At 35.9% G+C, this 23,724-nt stretch overlaps 2 protein-coding genes across 3 annotated transcripts; both read left to right on the top strand.

Annotated features, from left to right (window-relative positions):
• The first annotated feature begins 161 nt into the window (after positions 1-161).
• Positions 162-8,097, top strand: LOC124404494 (SWI/SNF-related matrix-associated actin-dependent regulator of chromatin subfamily A-like protein 1). 2 transcript variants are annotated; one of them, XM_046878655.1, is made up of 12 exons: positions 162-374; positions 523-912; positions 1,480-1,595; positions 1,872-1,975; positions 2,243-2,377; positions 2,489-2,666; positions 5,388-5,551; positions 5,941-6,105; positions 6,168-6,329; positions 6,417-6,524; positions 6,682-6,856; positions 6,973-8,097. In XM_046878655.1, the coding sequence occupies exons 1-12, from the start codon at positions 368-370 to the stop codon at positions 7,333-7,335; spliced, it is 2,067 nt and encodes a 688-aa protein (XP_046734611.1). In that variant the 5' UTR covers positions 162-367; the 3' UTR covers positions 7,336-8,097. The 2 variants fall into 2 exon arrangements, with proteins under 2 accessions (XP_046734611.1, XP_046734613.1); XM_046878657.1 differs by lacking the exon at positions 523-912 and having other exon boundaries at positions 164-374.
• An 885-nt stretch (positions 8,098-8,982) lies between these two features.
• LOC124404463 (interstitial collagenase-like) lies at positions 8,983-11,642 on the top strand. The gene is made up of 5 exons (XM_046878603.1): positions 8,983-9,227; positions 9,339-9,435; positions 10,123-10,271; positions 10,538-10,849; positions 11,506-11,642. The coding sequence occupies exons 1-5, from the start codon at positions 9,111-9,113 to the stop codon at positions 11,632-11,634; spliced, it is 804 nt and encodes a 267-aa protein (XP_046734559.1). The 5' UTR covers positions 8,983-9,110; the 3' UTR covers positions 11,635-11,642.
• Positions 11,643-23,724: the final 12,082 nt, after the last annotated feature.

The following is a 23,724-nucleotide window of genomic DNA, read 5'->3' on the forward strand; positions in this document are numbered from 1 at the left end:
TGGAGTAGTTGTACCAAATTTGTCGGCTCACGCATGCGCAAATCGTTGGAAATCACGAGCGTAACTCTCATATTTCGCACGTGCCAGGCCTGAATTGATGAAGAAAAGATGAACAACGTTATGAACAAACAACCGGCAAAGTGAGAGAGATGGAAAATGCTGTCAGTGTTGCCAACAAAAATTTGAATGTCATAACGCCGAGTTTAAATTCTGTGATAGAAGAAACACGCGAAATTTCTTGATGTCTTTAACTCTCTGTCAGAGTAATCGAATGTGAAACTATTTTTTTCACACTGTCTAACCGTAATCCTAGAATGTATGAACTGTGACTTTAGTTGATCGTTCTGTTTGCTGAACTTTGGCAATCATGGCAAGTGAGTATCCCCAAAAATTCAGCGTAACATAACCTGCCAATTCACGTACAAACAATAGATTAGAAAATTGAGAATTTTAACAACTTCGCAATGAAAATTATGGAGAATCTTATTTCTGGAAAGGTTCTCAAATCTATTTCTTTTTCAGACAATGCAAAATACTCGGAAGACGAAATAGAGCGCAAAAGATTGTCGGCTTTGAGTCGTAAAGAGCTGTCTAGAAAGTTGACAAGTAGTCCAGGAAATTCATCGAGTTTTAATTCTCTGTCAATTGATAATGGGAGTTCAGGAAATGTTTCATCGGTTTCCCAATGTAGAGAACAAAAATCAGGGAACTTCTTCGTCATGCATTCGCCAAGCCGACAAAACCATCGGTACAATCCTCTCAAGAGCAATGATCAAAAAAACTTTTCATCCAAGTCTTCCACGATTCAGGCCAAGCTTGTTATGATCACTGATGAAAGATTTTCTGTTACTATTTCTGAATTTCAAGAACAGATCATCGGTATATTTAAAACCATTCCAAGCAGATCTTATGGTAATTAGATTAAACAGTAAACTTCGTTTACAGTAAACATTGCTCAGATAAATTAAGGAGAATCTCATGTATATCCGTCGCACAAACTTTTGAGATAAAAGTATTGATATTTAATTTAGAAATGAAAGGAACACCATTTCTTCTTTGTTTTATCTGTTTTCTTTCAAAAGATTTCTAAACACAGAACCGCTATTAGCAAGAACAATCAATATCACTTGAAATGTTTGACGAAACTTCACTACTGCGTTAATTTACTGTAGCATGATTTTATTACCATGTTGTAACTTTACGCTGTGTGAATATTTTTAAACCGTAGAAAGCACAACAGTGCAAATTCACAGCACCTAACGTGGTTGGCACGTATGGCTTGATAGAAGTGTGGTAACACGGGTCGAGTATTTGAATTACATAAAAGTAATCAGAATATAGTGAGAAATAATCACGGTTTATAAAAACTTTCAAAATATGTTCAAACATAGTTGGAATTAATGTTTTACCTGAGTTGTATAGCAGGTTTACTAATTTTGGATATAAGATATTTTGAATGGAAAACAAAAATTATTACAGATTTAAAAACCAAAACTTGGGATTTTCATGTAAAGGATTACAATGATCTCGTAAAAAAATTATCTCAGTTAAAACCCAGAGTAACCGTCGAGAACTTGCCACCCAGCATACTTCAGGTATGATTATAATTGGAACAACAAATGACTTTCTGAACTATAAAAATGTTCATTATAAGAAAATAGGAGCAATCAATTTTGACAAAACATTATTCTTGCAATAGTCACATGACAGTAATAATTATTCTCCTCGTATTCCACAACATGGCTGAAAATCAAACAAATAGCGTAATATATCACACTTATCTAAAATCCTTTAAATAATTAATTGTGCCAGAAATGTAAATACGTCAGAAGAACAACAGTGTTACGATTTACTGAAAACTCATTTTCCAGATATTCAAAAAAGAAGTAAACACCGATTACAATTCCGTAGATTTATCAAGTATTGATAAAAAATTGGTGGAAAGTTTGATGCCGTTTCAACGAGAAGGTGTTTGGTAATGATTCGACAAAAGAGCATAAAATATCACCGAGTATTCGAGCCAGTATTAAAAAAAATATGGAAGCATCACCATTTTCTAATTGATAAACTAATTTTGGATCGATTTAGCTATGTATAAAATGTGATTTATTCTTTTCTAATAAGATTCATTGTAATCGCAGATTTAATAGAATGGCTCTTATCCTCGAATGTTACTAGTTCAAAAACAATACTTAAGTTGCGCGACAGTCTTAGAAACACGTTGAAAGATTTTTTTTTGCAGTTATGGGATTTTGAAAAATGGTCGCTGCATCATCGCAGACGAGATGGGACTCGGCAAAACAATTCAAGCATTAGGGATTGTTCATTACTATAGAAATGATTGGCCCCTTCTCATCGTCAGCCCATCGTCTGTTAGGTAATTAGCAATAACGGATTGAGAGCAGAAAATAGTCATAGTTCATGCAGTTACTCTCGTTAATTAGTTCTCAATTGTAAAATTGCGGCGTAAGATTCTTCCGTCTTACAGGTATCAATGGTCAGAAGCAATTTATACGTTTTTACCTTCTGTGCCGACACATTACGTCCATCATTATACAACCGCTAAAGACACTGTCGGTGATGCCAAAATCGTCATAATGTCCTACGATATCCTGAAGCGGACGATTAATTCACTCGAAAGACACGTTTTCGGCGCAATTATATTTGTAAGTATTTTCTATTTCGACACTACAGAGATTACTCGCTCAACAACAGCTCATTAAAAAAATTCTTAGAAATTTCTCAGAAGGAACATCAGTTTGGTGCCCCTCTCTGATTTCGTTGATACTCATGTATGTTGTAGAACATTGAAAACTACGAGAGGCGTATTTTTTTTTTGTCTACGGAAAAACGGTTTAAAGGGGTGAAAACGACCCTCTAAGATGGGCACAAAACCGGGTTATTTCTTGACGCGCTTCATGTATTTGAATGAAACCAACACTGAAATGTTTTTTTAATGAATAGGGAAACTTCAGCATTAGTTTCATTCAAATCCATCAAGCGCATCAAGAAATCACCTCGCTGACTGCCTATCGTTGGGGGTTGCTTTCACCCCATTAAACCGTTTTTTCGCAGATAAAAAAAATGTAATATATTCTAATGATATCTGAGAGATTTAAAGAAATTCTAGAAATTTTGTGAAAGGAACTAGGGTTCATTCGGAACTTCAGTTTCTATTGAAAATCTACCCAGAGAATAGTTAGTAACTTATTTTTTACGGCATCGGGATTGAAAAGTCCACTTTTTGTAGCAGTTTTCGTTCTGTAAAGTTACGCTTTATACGGCAGCGAACAAAGTTGCGGAATAAAGTCTTTATTCCGCAGTTTTGCTGCGCAGTTCGAAGTGCGCATCCCAAACTGCCGAATAAAGTAGCTTCGTCGAACAGATCGCGACATAACCTCACTCTTCGTTTTGCTTTTCAATGCCCGTACCATAAAAAATATTGTATGTGGCATGCCCGTAAACCGTTTTTTGGCTCGGATAATTTCAGTACTCGCTTCCGGCTCGTGTCCGGCTCGCCTTCAGCTCGTCCTGAAATCTTTATCTTTGCCAAAAAAACAGGCGGTTTACGGGCATGCCACATAAATAGCTATTAGGTGAGCCAGTAACTTGAATTTCTCGAGCGCTTGTAATATGTCAGTCCACTTGGATGAGTTGAACGCGTTTTTGATATCACAGGCTGGTGTCTAGCAAGGAAAGTATCAATCCATCGGATCATGGATTTTGCTGAAACTATTAGAGTCTTTCATTTTCCTAAATATGAAGGTCCTGATGTGCAGTTTCATAAAATCTGCTCGTTTCCGTTCAATTTACAACACTATAGATAAAATCGTACAAAATATGTAGTAAACTTACTATTTCTCTCAATTGTAACTGGCGTGAAGAAAGGTCTATACTACAGATGAAAGTACAATTTACTCTGTACACGCTTCGTGCTTGAGGTCAAGGAAACGATCCTAGAAGTTTCAGCAGATCCATGGTCCAGAGACCTGATACTCATCTAATTGTAAAACGTTTTCACGGCAGATCCACTCCTTGCATCCTGTTGTCTTTCTCTGGTCATTGTTTCGTTAGCTCTGCCTTTTGAGGGCCTTTTTTAAATTGGCAACCAGTTCTGCTGGTTGTCTCATATTTACTTTTCTTAGTTCATCGACTGTACTGTTTGGACTAGGTGTTCCACGCTTTACCCCATTCCTCTCTGGAGTGTTTGTTCACGTCTGAGCGCTTTCCGCGAGTCTATTGCCTTCTGGGTTGGTTACTGCTGCCTGTCTTTCCAAGGCCTGTTCCACTTGCTCAAGGCTCTCCTCGATCTCTTTCTGCGTTTTTTTCTGCATAACGGCTTCATGGCTCTTCTTTTTCGCACTCAGTCCCGAACTCCTTGAGCCTGTTTGCTAGGATGATCACTGTTCCCCCATTTATCCGGGAACCATCGGTAACCTCGCTTGACATGTTAGATGCTACAGTGGTCAGTGATCCAATCTTACACCACTGTGGCCGTTTAATTGCTCACTTCTGATTAGCGTCATTTGTCGTGGTTTGAGCTCCTGTATATGTAAACGTTATTTCTGGTCCGCTATCTGCGATTGCTTATTTCTCACCTAAAGTCACGTATTTCGTAAGTAAGTCTTTAGTTATGGTGGTGACGAAATTTTTTTGACCGCCCCCTAAATCAACTTTAAATAATTTAAAAATAATTCCCACATTTTTTCAGATTTTTATCTCAACTCTAACCCGTGCCAGTAAAACAAAGGATTTTCCCATTTAAAATACACATGTTTCGGGCATATTCCTAGTAAATATTTTACTGTAAGAGTAATATTGTTTAAAAAAAATTTATAACTGCGAGTCTTCAATGGACTTAACGCTACTGTCTAAGAAAAAATTCATATCATCGTATCAGGTAATCTAGACAAAATGCACTTTCTCTAAACGCAAAAAAGGCAGATTTCAAGGGTCTGCACTTCGGCGAGTTTGCTATGGTATGTTAATGTGAATTTTTTTCAGATCGGAGCACTAATGTGCTTTGACTTTTTTGAAAATTATTACTCTTAAATTAAAATATATGTTCAAAATGTGTCCGAAACACGTGTATTCTAAATAAGGAAATCCACCATCTTCTTACAACCACGGATTAGAGTTGAGATAAAAACCTGAAAAAATTTGAGAATTGTTTTTGAATTATTTAAATTTGAGTTGAAAAAATCGTTAACGCCCTAAATAAAGACCGTCTACCCACACAGAGCCCTAACCTTCTACTTTTACTCTTATTACTATTCGTACGTTTACTACTGCTGCTTCTACTCTTACCACTTTCACTCCTACAACTACTACTAGCATTACTACTGTAATATAAGCACGATTAAATATGATACAATTTGTTTGCACAGGATGAATCGCATTTCTTGAAGAGTCCAAAATCTGCACGTTCAGTGGCCGCATCTGTGGTAGCTGCTCAAGCACGAAGAGTTGTGTTGCTTAGCGGTACACCAGCCCTTTCACGACCTAAGGAATTGTATTTTCAAATCAACCTTGTTATGCAAAAATTTCTTGGGTGTGTTGAAAGTCTTTTTGATCATTTTCTTGCCGAGCTGTCATGTATTTTAATCCGCACATAAGTTATTCAAATAATTTTTTTCTCGAGGTGTACTAAAAGTTTCTCAAACATATCGTTGTCTTTCAATTTAAAAGACGCTATTTGATGGCGGCAAATTACTGTACGATCAACCGAATCGTATGTGTTTGGAAAAGTGTTTTTTCATTACATATTTCATTATTCATGAACTCATTGTCGGTGTCACTGAATTAGAATTTGTTGTTATTTGGAAAATTGATTAAAACGTTGCGTCAGCTGATTCACACTTTTAGCGCCATATTAGTATAATCTGTAAATCCTGATTAAGAATACTAATAAAACCGATAAACCGTTGTTTCCTTGCCCAGATTTCACGAATTCGGCATTAGATATTGTGCCGGTATTTTCGGTAAATTTGGCTGGGAATATGGGGGTTCTTCGAACATGCAAGAGCTGCAGCTGTTATTGAAACGCTGTTGTCTAATTAGACGTGTAAAATCCGAAGTACTGACTCAGTTGCCGTCCAAAATACGGTAAGTTGCGTTACGTAACCTACAACGTTTCTTGATCAATTACATCGTTTTTATAATTCCAGAGAAGTTGTAATTTTGGATCCAAAATTGATTAAAACAGAAAGTCAAAAAATGAGGAAAATCGCTGAGGCCGTACAACGCGAAAATTTGAAGAGCTTTGAAGGAAACACCGCATTACTGCAGCATTATAAGGAAACGGCTGAGGTGAAAACAAAAGCGATATGGTAATTGAATTGAATGTGAGGGAATTTATTTTTTCTCAATAATCTAACTTTGCCCTGAAGTTTTTTTTTATCATTTTATGTTTCTAGCAACTACGTCAATGACTTGCTGGAAAGTGATACGAAATTTTTAATATTCGCTCACCATTTGATGATCCTTGACGAAATATGCAAGACCATATCATCGAAAAATGTCAGGTAAACTGAATCAATGCGTTTACTTTTGAGACAATTTTTCGTTAACTAATAATTCCGTTTCTGTGATCTACAGTAGGTAATTGATAAATTTGAAAACAAGTTCTGAATGTATGTTGAAATTATATGCAATTATCTGTTTCCGAAAAAAAAAATTTAGCTATATTAGAATCGACGGATCGACAAAATCCGAGGAGCGAAAAGTGCGATGCGACGTTTTCCAAAAACAAGACGACTGTTTGGTGGCTGTTCTTTCCATAACAGCGGCAAGCACAGGCATCACCTTGACTGCCGCACAGCGCGTTGTGTTTGCCGAACTCTATTGGAATCCTGGAGTAATTATATTCCTTCACGTATCTACTGGTTGACTCTAAATTCCGAAATAAATCAGTGAAAATATTATGTCTATTAGTCAAATGACGAATGTAACTTTTTGTGAAAATTTTTATAGATTTTGTGTCAAGCCGAAGATAGAGTGCACAGAATCGGTCAACAAGGAAGCGTGCTGATCCAATTTCTTATCGCTAAGAACACGGCTGACGACCATTTATGGAAATTGATGCAAACGAAACTCAATGTTCTGAATAAAGCCGGGCTTGGGCAGAATTTTTCGGTGGAAAAATCGACCGAGGCCAAACGAGGTAAAGAAACTGTATCGAGTCAGCCAAACTTGCATTCCTTCTTCGCACGACCAAGTCAAGAACAGAATTCCGCAGAACATAGCGAGAAAATTGAAGATGTTCATCGGTTACTCGAAGAAGACGACGACGCGCTGATCATGCTTAATTTAGACGGCCTCGATGAGGATTGTTAATATAAGTCAAATTTTAATTATATTAATTTTGTATAAAAACTGAGTATTTGTGAGACTGATACTTAATTTTCATTGGAATCAACCCGTTTATTGACTAGAAAGAATTCGTCTACCTTATTAGGATCGTCAAATTCAGATGATACCATTTCGCGGTAATAAATATACTGTAGTAACAACCATAGCCGACGTACTCGATCATAAAAGCGATTTTTTAACACATAATTTACTCCGGATCAGCTGAGTTTCACTAAATTAGAGTTTAACAGCTTGCGCAACATTTTCCGTGTCTTGATATTGAAAAATTGAGCTAAAACGATGTTGCGACAGCCTGTAAGTATCCGAACATAAACGAAAGTGTAATTATCACATGACATTTGCAGCAGATGTTACTAGCAAAAAAAGTTCGTAAATATTAGTACAATCGATTAGAAACGCGAAGTGTTTTTCGAATTATCAATTCGACGAACTTATTTCCCGATACTGTCAAAAGAATTTTAATTAGCAGTTCAAAGGTCTTTCTTTCACAACGACTTGCCACAATTTTGCTGTTGCGCAAATAAGACTGCTCGTTAGTATCATGTTTCTTAAGTCTGAATGGAACAAGCTACAAGCACTGATATCACGCATAATTTCCAAGTAATGGTCACTTCAACTCACTGATGCGTTATTGCATTTCAAAGAAACATGATATATAAGTATTTTTCATATGATGCTTCGCGAATAAATATTAATGATCTGTTATTGATTGAACACAAAAAAATTTCACGAGAAGAAAATATTTACATTAGAATTGAAAAAAAAAAATATGTATGTAAAGATTCGACAAAAAATTCAGAAAACACCATTTTAGATTGGATTTGATAATTGGTAAATTTACACCTGAAAAGGTAAATTCAACTCCATGTTGTTTGAAACTAAATTGGATCGAGTATAATCGTTAACTCATATCAGGGTAATCAGATTGTTAAGATTGTCTAAAATGCCTGCCATTCGGCCTTTTTTAAGCTCGATGGCGGGTTTCTTAAATCTGAAGCCATCGCAAAGAAACTTAAACGCGAAGAATATGTTGTATTTATTTATTTTGTTGAAACATAATTTTTATAATTAAAAATATATATTCATCTTGAAGCTTTCGTTGTTATGTTCTGTGACCTAAAGATAAGAAAAAACAGTTTTAATTAGCATTTTGAAATGTGTTGGAGATTGTTTTATAGTAATAATCTACAAGCGGTGAATGATTAGATGAGGATTGACTTTTTCAATCACCCTGCAAAAAAATTACAAATTTTTCCTTTCTCTCGTCAACGCATATTTCGCAGAATATTAGTATATGTACTTGACAAGCGCAACGGATAATTGGAATTTGTAGAATGCTGCAAGAGAAGATAATTCTGGAGACGCCGTGGTGGGGTGAATCTATAAAGCTGGATCCAGCGTGGAGCTACGTTGTTTTTAATTTAGTTTTGGCAAAAACACATTTCTTATTTGCGAGGGAAACAGTTCTCTAGTGAAATTTCTCACAGTGTGTAGTGCAAATAGAAAAAAAAAAAAAAAAAAAATTGAAAGAGAATTAAATCGACAACTGGTTCGAGAATAAAAAACCAACAAATAGATTGAACTTTTGAATTGCAAAAAAACGGCGTGTTGTGAAAATAAATCCATTCCACATAATTACTGTTTGAAATATCTAGATCGTTAATGTGGATACAGGATTAATCTGAGGCAGTTCGTCTTCGTACAGTCTTAGTTCTGCAGGAGGAAATCAAACGTTGTAGATGATGCAGAAAATAAAAAGGTCACAAGTCTTACTGCGGTGTGCTGGAATACTTGCCCTGATTGCTTGTGCTTTGAACGCTTACGCAGCACCCGTTTTATTCGAAAATGAAGCAGAGGTGAGTGATCCAAAAGACTAACAGAAACCAAAGTTCTCAATATTCCTTAAAATAATAGAAATCGAAGTTGTAACAGAACTGCAAAGTTTTTAATATACCTTCAATGTACAGCCGGACCACGTGACGCAATTGAAGTCTTCTGTTCTTCCACTTTTCATCGACAAAGTTCGACCACCCGTAGGGAGATTGAAGAGATATGCTATTCAAGGTACGGTTTCGCAGATTGTATAATTTTATCGAAACCGACTGCATCACGAGGTGAAAAACACGCAGAGAAAATAACTGATAAATCGCAATCTGCTAGGGTCACAGAAAGTCATAAAAATGCGATTAAGGGGTCATTGGAATTTCTGTTTTACTGATTATTTCACGGATCATGTTTACAACCGCTGGTTCAAATAACGTATAAATTCGGTTAATAAAGACAGTAAACCGTATTAAAGTGTATAAAAGTAGAAAAATTTCAATGGAAATTTTTGCGTTTCGATACCGTTTTATGAATTTTCTATCCGAAGTCTATTATATCCGCGAAATTTTACACAGGAACGTTTGTCCAAATCCAAATTTTGCAAACTACTATCCGTGTTTATAATCGCTAATCTTATTTAGTCACTGACATATTAGAATGGAAATGCTGTAGATATATAGTTACAGCTTATTGTCATTCGTATAATTGAATCATATATTTTTTCACCAATGTTTCGAAATTTTCTGAGTAAGGTAATACAAACGCGATTATAATCCCAAACATTTTTCAAATTGGAAAGGGATCATATTACTTAGGACGAGAAGAAAATCTGAATTCGTCGGTGAAGCAGGAAGATTCGATATTTCCTTAAAACACATTGACCAGTACAAAGATCTCTTGAATAACACGCGATACAATGTTTTCCAGGGACTAAATGGCTGCGCAAAAATTTAACTTACAAAATAAACAGTTACCCCGAAAAACTGAATAAAACAGATGTTGATAATGAAATCGCCAAGGCATTTGCTGTCTGGTCAAATTACACAGACCTGACATTCACACGAGGAAGTGGAAACGTAAGTAATCTTTAGATCTTAAAATATCAACACTATCAAGTAATTTTCATTTCCTCTTGCTCAGAGTATATTCTCTGTGTGCATATTCGCACATTCAAGTCAAAACCGAGACTGAGAGATCAACTATGAGTTGATCGAATAGTAAGCAACCATTTTGGCACATTTTGCACCACTTCAAGTAGATTCAATTGGTTATACGTGAATATTTAGTCTAGACTCTAATCGCGAGCAATGGCTATCGTTTTTTTTTTTTTTTTGCGATTTAGGTCGACATTGACATAAGCTTCTACCGCGGAGATCATGGAAACGACTGCAAACCATTCACAGGAACGTTGGATATGACGGCGCACGCTTTTTTCCCGGCGACTCAATTCAGTGGGGATGCCCACTTTGACCTGTCTCAAAATTGGACTATCAGAGACAATCGCGGTCTCGATCTCTTTCAGTCTGCGGTGCACGAGTTCGGTCATTCCCTTGGTCTTGATCACAGTAACATTGAGAACGCCGTGATGTGGCCAGTCATCAGAAGATACTCACCCGATTACCGATTGCACAGTGATGACATCACTGGGATACAAGTGAGTCGTTATTACAAAGAAAGTTGTAAGTCTCGTCAAAGAGATTTGTAGTTAGACACTAATTAGGTCAGCTGTAAGAGATTTCTTTTAGCGACGTTTTATACTATTGGGGTCGATTGGAGATAGCTCAGGCTTGAAATCTATATCAACAGAAAAAATTCACCCCCCAGGATATCAGAGCCGAAGAATATCTTCTTATGAATGTAAAATCCAAGCCCAGGCCACCAATTCGATAAGATGAAGAAAAAATGTGCAAAAAACAGGTGGTTAACCCAAGATCTTCTGGGAAAATTGAACTTGGAAGCTTTTTTGTTTAAATTATTTCATTTCCAAACGATAGAACTCTATTAAAGAAGTGTGTAAAGTCAAAAGCGGTATTTTGTAATACAAAATTAGGATGTCCCGATTATCAAACCCAGCAATGCCGTAACATTCAAAAAGATTTGAAAAAATCCTATTCGCGTGGTTATTCACTCGAACACCTCAGTTCACCAAACCTTATTTTACAATTTGATAATTATAAAAGAACGAACAAGGGCGTCTGGCACTTTTGAAACACTCGAAAAAGACGTAGCTGATTACTCAGAAGACCCCTGATATTTTTACAATTAGCTATAGAGTGCGTGAATAATAACAGGACATTATTTTTCTCACAGAAACTCTACGGGCCAAAAACTGAGGGTACAAAAAATAGCACGGAGGGTCAGGACGCTTCACATAGAGAAGGAAACCTTTTTTCAACTACTAGCGATTCTCTACTACCGATGTCGAATAAAACCGTTTAAAACAAGTCATAAAACTGCGGCTGTATTGAAGAAGAGCGGATAATTTGTTCGATACAGAAAATGAAGTGATTTTCTCATATAACAAGTTGCCATTGGATTCGATTAATAAAAAATATAAAAATTCGTATAATAAAAATATTAGAAACTTGTATAATAACCCCAAAATACGCCTATAATCAAAGATAAACAAAAGCTAGTCGTGATCTTCTCACAATAATTTCTCCTGATGATAAACAAACATTTGCTGTTATTACGATGACCAATCGCATGGCGGCAATAACCTGTCGTGAAAAAATCCCGCCGACCTTTTCTCCTTGGTCTGATCCACAGGTGTGGCTGGAAATATCATTGCTGTCTCGTTTTATTCATTTACTTATTTATTCATGCATTCATATTGATTTACCCTTCGTCTTCGTCTCCTTCTCTTTCGTCTTTTTTTCTCTTTTTTTTTTTTTTGCCCAGCCCTGCAGGCGCAACGAATAACCCACCGATTTTATTTCCTTTCTTTGGCATTCTTAACACAGTCCTGTGGTCTTTGCACTTTCTCTGACGCGACGTAGACACGTAGGTGTGCGAAGAAGACTGATCGCAGAATACCTTCGTAAGAAAAGAAAAAAAAATGAATATTGGAAGGGGGGCGGCTGTTGCGCCCTCATCCAATTTAAATATAATAGAATGACTCCTTCAGGAATGCGCAGGTCGACTAGGAGGGTTCAGTCAAAATTTCGAAAGGTCAGCAGCCTGTGGTGATTCAAAAGTCGTCACATCTTTACCGCAAACCATAAAATTGCATCATTCAATATGGCTCACGCGATACATAATTCAAAGTTGAAATATTAATTTTACTTGATTCTTATCGAATTACGTGCATAAAAACTATTCCGAATACTTGCAAATGTGAAAAATTCATCCAATCCAATATAACGCACATTGACAGTTGCAAATGTCATCATAAACCATATTCGATTTACGGATTTGAATAAGTTCTGTATTCTAGCATTTAGCTTGAATTTTATTTCCGTTTCAAAGAGCGCTTAATTCGAATATAGCTATATGTATAGTATGTATAATTTATGTTGTGTAGGAGAAATACACCGTTATCGGTTGAAGGCCGTGGATAATGTAGATGTTTTATTTATCGAGCGCTGTCACACGAACAGGAAATACTTCGAATATGGTGGCCAATCCATATGAATTACACAATTTACAAGCGCCATTGTACCCACGAGGAAGTAAGTAAGTACCAACGTTCAATCTAGTATAATTTAATACGGTTAAAATAGTACCTGGAATCGTCACCAAAAGACGCCATTTCCCACATCAATCAGTGGCGCCACCGCACAACATTTTCCGTAAGCTACAAGGAACAAAAATGATCAACTGGTTGCATATGTGAAGGCGGCATGAAACGTTGACCCATTGTGAATGAATTTTTGAAAGAAGAATTTACTTTTTGGTAATTAGGGTGATTGTTTTACTGTTTTATTTTTTAAATAGTATAAGCACTTGAAAGAATTAATTCTCTGAAACATGAATGGTAAATTGTTCGTACAGAAGGTCTAGCCTAAAAAGTTTTTCATGAGCTAACTAGAGATCGTTGTACCGTTCAAGAGTACAACGAACCAAATCCAAGGCCACGAGTACTTATTGATAAATCCAGAATTTATTCGTCGGCAATTTGGGAAAATGTTAAAACACCTCATCGCTGGTGAGGAGAATCAGCGAAGAGAATTGGCAAACTTGTATATAATAAATATGTATATACAGTGTACACATTTATTTTGATGCTGTAGAGCTTTCGGAATTTGAATTATTCATGGAGGCGGCTTGCCGGTTGGTTAACGTGCTCTTAAGACAATGCACTGCAACTTCAAGAGATAGAAGGATAAGAAGACGGTAACCGGTTTCGAATGATTTGCTGCATATCACTTGCGAAATTTAACGGAGAGTTGATGCGTCATTGGAATTCGCAAGCCGAATAGATTGCACTGAGGTTGAAATTGGCATTGGATTCGTTGCAGTTTTGGTGCTATTATGTTATAATCGATTGTTCGGTTTCAAACAACTGAAGCGGTAATTGAGAACTTGTTACCACGTTGAAAGAAAACTCTTTCGACAAACGATCTTTCCGACCAGATTTCAGCATCTGCAACAACCACATTTTGACCTTGGCTCTGCCGGGAAATCTCTTGCATTATTCATTCTTGCAATGGGTGAGCACTTTATACCCGCCTTCCTACGTCTTCCAGTTGCATCTAAAACTTACCTACCGAATTTCAATCCGAAAAACGGTTGTTCTCGTCCTTCGACAATTCTTTCATTCACCTATGTACAAGTCACGGACTACATTTCCACCGAGGGTAGAAATCGGGTGAGAGTACGGTACAGGGTGATAACCCAAGTCAAATTTAAGGCCTATCAGACGTTCCTGCTTTACCGAAGAATCCTGTATCGTGTCATTTTCTTCTTCCGAGTATCGTATTTGCCAATAAAAGTGATTGTGTATCTCACATTTCACTCCACATCAAGCCAACGTATATTTAAATGGAGGTCCGAAAGTCTAGACGATGCGTTCTAAGTCTTTTTATTTCTAAAATTGATGCAAAACGTTGGATTCACGAGCTGCCTAACGGTACGCTATGTTGCCAAAAAACGCTTACGTCCAGAATTCCATTGGCTTCAGTTGCGGCCAATCGAAGCTTGACATTCATACGGTTTTTGGATTAGCTTGCAATCGGAGTCCATCCAGCCAATACTCAACCGCATTGTGTCCCAATATTGGTTCAACGTTGGTCACCAGCCTTGGCTCTGATGCAACCACTTATCGGTATTTATTCTAAAATAATTAATATCTAACGGAGTTGGCTTAGTGACTGACGTTGGCACAGCGTTATGTACTTGAACGGGTGTCCCAATTCAATCACGAGATTAATTTATTTTACTTTAAATATGTCGTGTGCTAAAACCACGTGTTACATCAATATTTCACTTCAAATTCCAATTTTCGTATTTATTTCCATACAATATCAACAATATACAACAGCAGAGCGTCGATGATTCGATCAGTTGATCGTTTCGACCTTGGTTTTGGCTAGATTGGACAAGTATGAAAAGACAGAAAACTCTGTTCAAGCTATTACATTTTTCTTTTGATGTTACATTTAGTTGATAAAAAATGAAATATGCGTTAAAAATCAACTTTTTTTAATATTAACAAGGACTGACCAGCGCAGAATTATATTTTCTCGTCGGGCTTTTCTCTCCGTGTGTGCTGCAAGAGGAACTAAGACGAAATGGAATGGAATTTGTCGTAGAGGTAATTTGTATGATCTGCAGCGATTTATTTCGATACTTGGCAATCATCACATTTTTACGAGGACTAATGTCATTCTTACGGAGGACAAAATCAGGTAGGCTGTGCGGTGCTTATCCGGGAAGAGGAACGAGCTGCGTCCTTCCGGACCAAGGCAACTCGATCTGGATCCAGATATCATCGTGGATCGAATCCCAATCCGACGAGGCTTCACGCCAACGCAAGGTGAATAAAGATCGAAGAAACTCGGAAGCGGAGCGTGAAATAGAGATCCGAACACAGCGGACACAGGCGCGGAATGAAAACAAGAGTTGTCTCATCGTCAGTCGCTGTGTCAACATCAGTAGTTGGAAAGCGGTTGATTAAAATATGTTGCAACCCGTTTCAATTCACACCCGATTGACTCCGCGTTCCTAAATCTGCCCAAATATTATTTATGTACTCTTTTATTGATTATCTCACGTCTGCGAAAAGGTTTTTCATAAAAAAATTCCTTGACGTAGGTTGAAAGACCACATGCGGTACCAACGACAACGATAATTCTTTATCGCGGTTAGTTTAACATGTTTCATTTTCTGTTACAGTATTTCTATTCCTCTCATTTAGCTGCTTTCAATTATGATTCAGTAAAAATTCCCAGGATAGAAAAGGAGGGTCGAATGAGGATGAAAGTTTTGACATGATGGAAACAGGAAAACCATTGAGGTTTTTGCGATCTGATTGTATTCTGTATATGACTGACTATCGTTCGTCAGCGTCGGAAGTTTACACGGTACAATTACAGCTTGCGTTATCTAACCTTGTATACAAGTATGTTTGCATATGAAAGATTTTCTACAAGTTTACGGATATTGTGTCAGATTAATGACTCTTAGCTCTGATAAATAAAACTGTATTGTATCATACTTCGTTGGAGGTTAAGAGTTTGGAAATTGGTTCAGATCTGGAGAAAAATGTGCGAAATATGAAAGGGACTAATGGCCGTGTGAACGGTAGTTATCGAATAAAATTGAATAAGAAATGAGAAGAGTCCACAAAAAAATTTCAGCCAACACACAGCCTGAGGCGCAATGACTCAAACGTGTGACTCCCGCGCAATTCTCCGTTACTGTTGCCTTTTACCTAGAAATTTCGTTGTGAATCATTCCGTTAAGCTCCGCGCTTATCATCTTAGTAATAATTGTCCGTTGAGACGCGACAGCGGTTACATGTGTTTTATGAACGTTCAAACTCTGACGACTACATTTCGAACCCATTCCAAATTCAGGATGATTTATCTTCTGTAGCGATGTTATTGTATTCATGCAGTTATGAAATATATTATAATAAAATTCATTGACAAATGCTTATTCAATTTTGAAGTGCAATGTACCAAAAATCAGGCATATTGGTGGCTTCCACATCCACAAACAACTGTTGTTTTTTCTATCTAGTTTTCTATCCGTTTACTTTCGAGCAATTTCATTAGCTAAAATCGACGCTTAAGCGATCAGCTGATCGACAAGTGTAACGCCATGTTGCCCTGACTGGCTAATAGAAGTTGCTAGTGGTTATTACGAACTTTCATTATACAAGTTAGTGAATTTTTCCGGTTCACAAGTAAGAATGATTCATTTATTATTTTTCGGTATCATGGTGCATAATCAAAACGTACTTCTAGGAGGAAATTGACGACACTTGCAGTTTATATAGACAAACATTCCTGTTGTGCCTCGCCGCGAATAATTCCCCTGCGAATTATCCGTAACATAATACATAATGCATGTGCCTTATTGTATTTCAACAAATCCCGTTCTTATAGCTGAGTAGACTGCGAAATAATGTTTGACGTAATATTTGAGTGGAGTTTCAAAAATTTTGACATTTCCACTTTCCACAGAATAAAATAATCCATTTGTTTTTGGAAAATTATTATTGTGGTGATGGCGGTAAGAAGAAAAGATTTTTATAAGCCGACACACCCTCATCTTTGACATGAAATTTATTCAAATTTCGAATAAACGTTTCGTTGCGAAGCGACGTTCAGGTTTTGAAAAATCGAATTTTACAGTTCGCAGTCAATCGCAAACGCTACTCTCATCTTCTTCCCAGTAAAACAAAATTATTTTCGCTCTCTCCCCCTTGATGGAAAAAAAAAAAAAAAAAAACAATCCGAGGTCAGTAAATATTGACCCCAAAAATGCTTCCCAAACAATTGCAATGTATATAACTAAATTTAAATTCACCCGATTCCTACGGATCTCGAATTTCAATGTAGATTCTGCATTCCAACCGTTTATCGTCGATGCGAGAATTCACGAAACACGCTGCACGTTTGCCTAATATATCCTTGCTATTCGCGATTACTCCGGACTCTTCTCATCGGCGATTAAAACGAGTGGATACGTGATATCCGTCAAAATATCCGCTCACTGATGCTTGGCGAAAAATAATACGTACCTACGTACAATGCAATTCAAGACCTTGTAGTTAAAGCATTCACAGCACGCGGTCATTGCCCGTTTCGAAATATTCCACTGTTTCAGTTTCGGGGAACGTGATTACCAATAAGTATTTTTGCAAAAACGCTCATGGGAAATACTGTAGATAATAGACATGTAGGGGGATTTTATATTATAATGTATTAAAACACCTGAGACATCAGGTAATCGATAATGATTTATTGAATTCATCGGTCAGACCAAGATGTCTGAAATTCTCTTCGTCGACATAATGCTCGAGGATTAGACTAAAAATTGACAATTATCAACATCTCACGCTTAAAAACTAACAAGTTCAAGACGTAGTTGTAGAAAATAATTAGCGATGGCTACTAATTGTAAGCTAAAAATAATCGATTTAACCGAAAGTCGATTATTTTTGGTTATTCTTATGTAGAATAGAAAAATTTTTAAGACAATTTCACTTCAACAACTCACTTCATGAACAGATATTAAACGTCTTATAGTACGAAGTATCAACTATCAACTGTTCTAATATATATCCGTAATGCCCAATCTTAAAAACCTCATGTGAGCGAACTTTTCTTCCCCAAGTATATTTCAAGACCAGCATAAGCGCTTTATTTATAGCATACTAGAACATTGTCCATTCATTTTACATTACATTCTTCTCGTAGGGAAAATATAATGAAACTGACCGAAATATTGGCTATTATACGATTGGTTCGAAGCTTGAAAACCTCAGTGACGGCGTGTATAGGTTAGGGAAACATAGCATCGCCTTAAAATAAAGAAAATAAAGCTATGCAAAGCAAAATGGCAGCACACAAATTATCCGAATACAAAAGAACAGAAAATTCCGTGCAAGTTATTGAACTTTCCTTTCGTTGCATTCAATCGGCTAAGATGAAAATTTATTGAGTAAAAATCGAGAGATTCATAATGAAATACGTTAACACAACTGATATCCTGCGCTAAATGGCGTTTGTCGACAACATTTTTGTATTTTTTTTTTTTTTTAAATACTCAGCTTAAATGATCGAACATTTTCTAGATTCGACGAGTGCTGAACGGAAGGAGGTTGTGAAAATTTAGTGTTAGTCATTTCATTGTCTTGCGATTCCGAGCATCCTTATACAGAGGAAAAGTGAAGTATTCATCGAGAGTGAGTTGCACTCCAAAACAACGCATACGGTGCTTACTATAAACATAATATGTTCCTATGTACGTGCGATAAATATACCGTATAATATACAAAAATTGTCAAAACAAAAGGCATTCTCAGGCATGGGATGTGGTTGAATTGTTGTGATTCATCCATGGTCAATAGACTCGTGGGGTTTTTGATCACAGTTGATATTTCATTGCCTTCCTCCAGTGACACGTATTATGACTAGGTGTGTAATAAAGAAATAATACAACCACGGTGTTGTGGCTTTGTGACAATATCGTGAGGGAGGAGAAATGAATCTCGATGAACGTTACATGATTATGAGAAAAATGCTGTACAGCTTGATGAGTCGAAAATCAACGCGATGAGTATTTATCAACATTGATGTATTCGGAAGCAACGATGATTTCTCTGAAAGCCCAGAAAAGTAAATACTAGAGTAAACATTAGTTCAGAGATTGGTTTTTGACTTTGAATCGATTCAAAATTGTGAGAAATAAATAGATTTCTTCGATTTCATTCTTCGAATATAGATAAAACAAATATTGCTATTTGTCGATCAACATTAATGTCAATTCGGTCTTGAAAAATTGAATATTCAACCGGCTTGCAATCAAAAATCGACATCTAATCTTTCGTTTACAGATTTATTAACATCGATTCTTTTTCATCTACAAGAAAACTATGGGAACCTAGGAATATATTATTTTCTAAATTAACAAAAAGCGTATTTGGTTTTCAATTCACTAGCCATCGTGAAAATTGGAACACAAAATTTTCCAATTTCTTCCCGATTCGATTGAATAAAAATTTCAGAGGAGGGAATTACATAATCATACCCTTCAACACTAATGCCCCGGAATCGAATACTGCGTGACGGTACCAAATTTTATTCATAATTTCACGTAACTTTATTTTTGAGTAGATGCTTTATTCAGCATATGGCGTTAAAATTGAGAAGACATTCGACTGTTTTATAGTAACCATTGTGTAATGTAATGATAAAAAAAAAATGAGGACAGTTTATACGCAATGTAAACATTATTCTTTTATTATTCATTGAAAAATGTTTACAAGGAAACTTTAGTAATTCTGGAGTAATGAGATTCAGATCATTCAACGAGAAGTAGGAAAATTCATTTGTCGATATTTAGAGACTGTATTCAACCGCATCATATGGATGAGTAACGTTTCCTCAATTTATTCACGTATTAACAGACATAATATGAGTAAATGTGACTCACGAATTAATGAACCACGACACGAGATTCTAAATAATTTCTTTCTCATATATACAAAAGCTACACGGAATTTCTTAGCGGTAAAACAATCATCAACGGATACTTTTCCAGGGAAAAAAATGTTGTATATGAGATTTAATTTATCGAAAAGCTGAGTAGTAACTAATTATTTATTTGTTCTTTCCTCCCAGAGAAACAAATCAAGGTTATTTCTGATTTGCTTCTGTCTTTTAATTCGAATAACGAGTGACGGAAAATTATTATTTTTCATTGGATATTTTCATGATCACAGTAATAATAAATATGGAGATAATCAAAACATATAAACAATATTTGCCTATATTGAGGGTGAAAATGATTTTGCGTTTGAAAATCCTACGAGAATTGAAACGAAACTGTTTTTTAGTGAATTTATTGAAGGTGTGATGAAAAAAAATGTTCGAAAACACGAAGAATTAATACGCGAATATTATCCGTTCCTGATAAGTAATTGTTTTATTTACGAAATGTGTAATGATTCGTCGAAAACGTCGTCTTGTTGGTGGGTCAAGGTTGGTAAACTCCCTTAGTCTACAACCTGTACTTCTATGACTGTTCAGAAGTTGCGAACCGTCTGATTTATTCCAGCACATATTGCAAAATTTGTAATAACCAGGGATAGAGAAAAAAGATACTACGAGACGTGAATGCGGCCAAAATTTTTGTAAAAAAATCATTCAAAAAGCAAAACTTGAGCCAATAGTCGAATTTTCTCATTAGTGTCATATATACAAGATTCATTGAAATATTCTAACGATTCGGAATAAAAATCTACCACGTTACTATGAACAACTAATTTTTAGAGGATCGATCGACAGAGAAATAAATAAGAAATGATAAAAAAAAAACCAACTAGATTGTACGCAATTTTTTCTTCAAGGTTTTCCGATAACAAAACATCGATAAACTTTATTTTATTCCATTCGGCTCCGTGCGTTAGTTTGAAGTAAATATTTGCCGAAGATAGGAAATAATATCTGTAAACTCGTTCTCATACAATACGGACAAAAGTCATAAGTCGCGTGAACCTTGTTTCAACTTCACCCAATCATACACGGGATTGCCGACTGAGCTATCACCACATTGAATCGATATTAGACCCATTAGTGTAATGTTGCAACGATACTGTCAACTCAACCTTTCTTTTATGAGAACCATGGGCATTTAACATTATATTTGTTGGACTGAATTCTAGATTGTTTAACATCTGCATCATGCAGACCAATTATTGGGAACATTTTAGTATGGTAGCTAGAACCATCCATTGACTGACAGTGGATACCAAAAGTAAGTGATTGCGCAAAAAATTTGAATGTGATTGTAATAGTTATTACAATTTCACTGCGATCTCTGTGATAAAATCGTCTTTACATAGAAGTCTTTTAGACAAACAAAAAGACATCACGAAGCTGTCTACCTTGAACAATTTTGAGACATAGAATATGACACAACAAATGGATGACTTGAAACCGTTTTTTTTTTAATAGCTTTCTCGCCGTTAGTTGGATCTGCACCAGGAATAAAATAAATCGTTCAGTGAAACACCTGAGAGCTTTAGAGTGTAGATTCTGTTTGCAAGATACATTCTGAGGTTACGATCTATACTTTCCGGGGGTTGAAAACAAGAAAGAAACGATTTTCTTATGCTGCATCTTCAAGACGTGATTAACGCAAACCGACTGATGCTTGATGACGTAAAGCCCGCGCACAGATTCAGACTTGTTTACAATGCGTCGTATATGGCTGTCAAGTATCTCCAGAGTGATTATCTAACGGCCGAATGGTCCGGAGTCTGCTACAATGTAATGCGCATGTGCTAAAATTCGAGAGCACTTATGTGTCAGGGTGACCAACCGTCATAAGTTCAGGCTACCTATCATATAACTTTTCACATTTCCCACCATCCAAGCATTCTGATTGCTTTGCAAAGTTTAGTCAACCAATCAGAATGCTTGGGTGGTGGGAAATGTGAAAATGACTTCCTTCTTGAATACAACTGCCAGCGACAACTGTCAAAATTTTTGAGGTTACGCTTATGATGGTTGGTCACCCTGCCAAACAACTGCTCTCGGATTTCAGTGCATGCGCATTACATTGTAGCAGACAACCGTTAGATAAACACCGTATATGGCGCTGATAGCGAAGAAACCATACGCCTATCGGTAAAAGCTTCACATACAAGCGTATGGTTGCACAACAAAAAGCCGTAGAACAAAAATCATGCTCATTGTTATCACTCGGCTACAAATCACCGCCTTGATTTACTATTCATTTCTTGTTAAAGAGCAAAAACCATAAACTTCGTTAGACTTATTTAGATGTCACTCTCTTGAAACTGAGCTGGTTAACTAAGCAGCGCAATTTTTTTGGATAAAAATAATTTCTTATTATATTTGCCGTAATTCACAAACCAGAATCGTATCATAGGCAAGTCCCACTTTTTTCTTATGAACGAAAAAGGAAATTCGTTTCAGCGATTAGACTAAAAATCAATCCAACGATTCAGGTATACAGGTATACATATATACATATACATGTGTACACAAGTTTGCAAGCCAGAAAAACTGGGTCACAGCTGATTGATACGGACTGATGTAAGTGAGTTAAAAGTACAAGCAGGAAAAATGGGGACAAAACGAACACCAAGGTTGAAAATTTAAATTTTGTCGGAATTCATTTCTCGTATAATTATTCGAAAGTGTTTTTTTTTTTTTTTTTTTTTTTTTTTATTTGTATAAAAATGTTTTAACTTCTCACTTTTTTTTTAAATTTTAATTGAGCCATTTTTGTTCAAGTTTTCTTTTTGTGTTTTTTAATATCGAAATAAGTGTAGAAAATTAGTACAGCTGAACGAAAATATGACCAAATTAACAGAAATTTACTCAATCGTTTGTTTTCCATACCCTTTTCTTTGCTTAAGGTTAAATAATTTCCAGCCTTTTCCATCCTTCTTTTGTTTCATTTCCTCCATTTTGTGACTCGATGCTAAAATTCTATACAATATTGCTAATATTGCACGTTGTTGCGCTGCTCGTTGCTGGTGCTGCACAGTGAAAACGCTGCGGGGTCATTCGGTATATACATATAATATGTTCTTTGCACAATTTTTGTCCACTCAAGCATCTCGATAATTTATTCACTGGCGTGGCGAGAAGTCTCAAATATATCAAAGGCTAATGCATTATAATGAAAAGGGGATAACCAAACCGTATTCAGAATTAAACGTAAAGAAATGACCCGATACTAGACAATATCAAAAGAGAGTTTCCTAAATGTATGAAAATGCAAAGAAAAAAGAGAAAAGAATGAACGGAGTAAATAGAGGGGTGAAAATTTTTGATTACTTTATCGACAGGTTTCTTATTAATATTTGTGTTCGTATTTACACATTTTTGTTTCATTTATTTATTGATAGAACTTATATATTTTCAAGCTTACACGATTTTTTAAAACTGCAGAAAATAATTTGTATGGTTATACACATAATAAATATATTCCCTAATTTTAATCAAGAGATTTGGACATCACGTTGGTACCGATAAATATTTCATTTTCTCTAATGGTACTAAAAATAATTTTCATCAACAAAAAGCGTGTGTTGAACTCACTTCTGAATAAAAATAAAAAAATTACTGTTTCAGAAACTGTGTGAAAAATAGTTTTCGAATCATAATACAAGCCTAATTGGTCGTTCATCAACGATATTTTTCAATCGATATAAAAAATCGATATCAAAGCTATTATTTATGATTTTAGAATTTTAACAAAAAAAAAAAAAAAAACAATTATTGAAATCTCATGTTCCTTGAGAGTTCGTTTTCGATTTCTAATTCACCTTCACATAAAATGATGAATAAATAATTTCGTTACATATGCATAGAACGA

The sequence above is a fragment of the Diprion similis genome, chromosome 3 (assembly GCF_021155765.1).
Source record: "Diprion similis isolate iyDipSimi1 chromosome 3, iyDipSimi1.1, whole genome shotgun sequence".
Lineage (NCBI taxonomy): Eukaryota > Metazoa > Arthropoda > Insecta > Hymenoptera > Diprionidae > Diprion > Diprion similis.

Excerpts from the sequence above, each read along its gene's own strand:
- LOC124404494 (XM_046878655.1), top strand. Across the intron at positions 5,552-5,940 it reads GTTATGCAAAAATTTCTTGG|ATTTCACGAATTCGGCATTA; the intron begins GTGTGTTGAAAG and ends TTCCTTGCCCAG. Across the intron at positions 6,525-6,681 it reads ATATCATCGAAAAATGTCAG|CTATATTAGAATCGACGGAT; the intron begins GTAAACTGAATC and ends AAAAAAATTTAG.
- LOC124404463 (XM_046878603.1), top strand. The coding sequence starts at position 9,111 with ATGATGCAGAAAATAAAAAGGTCACAAGTCTTACTGCGGTGTGCTGGA. Across the intron at positions 9,228-9,338 it reads TATTCGAAAATGAAGCAGAG|CCGGACCACGTGACGCAATT; the intron begins GTGAGTGATCCA and ends TTCAATGTACAG. Across the intron at positions 10,272-10,537 it reads TCACACGAGGAAGTGGAAAC|GTCGACATTGACATAAGCTT; the intron begins GTAAGTAATCTT and ends TTTGCGATTTAG.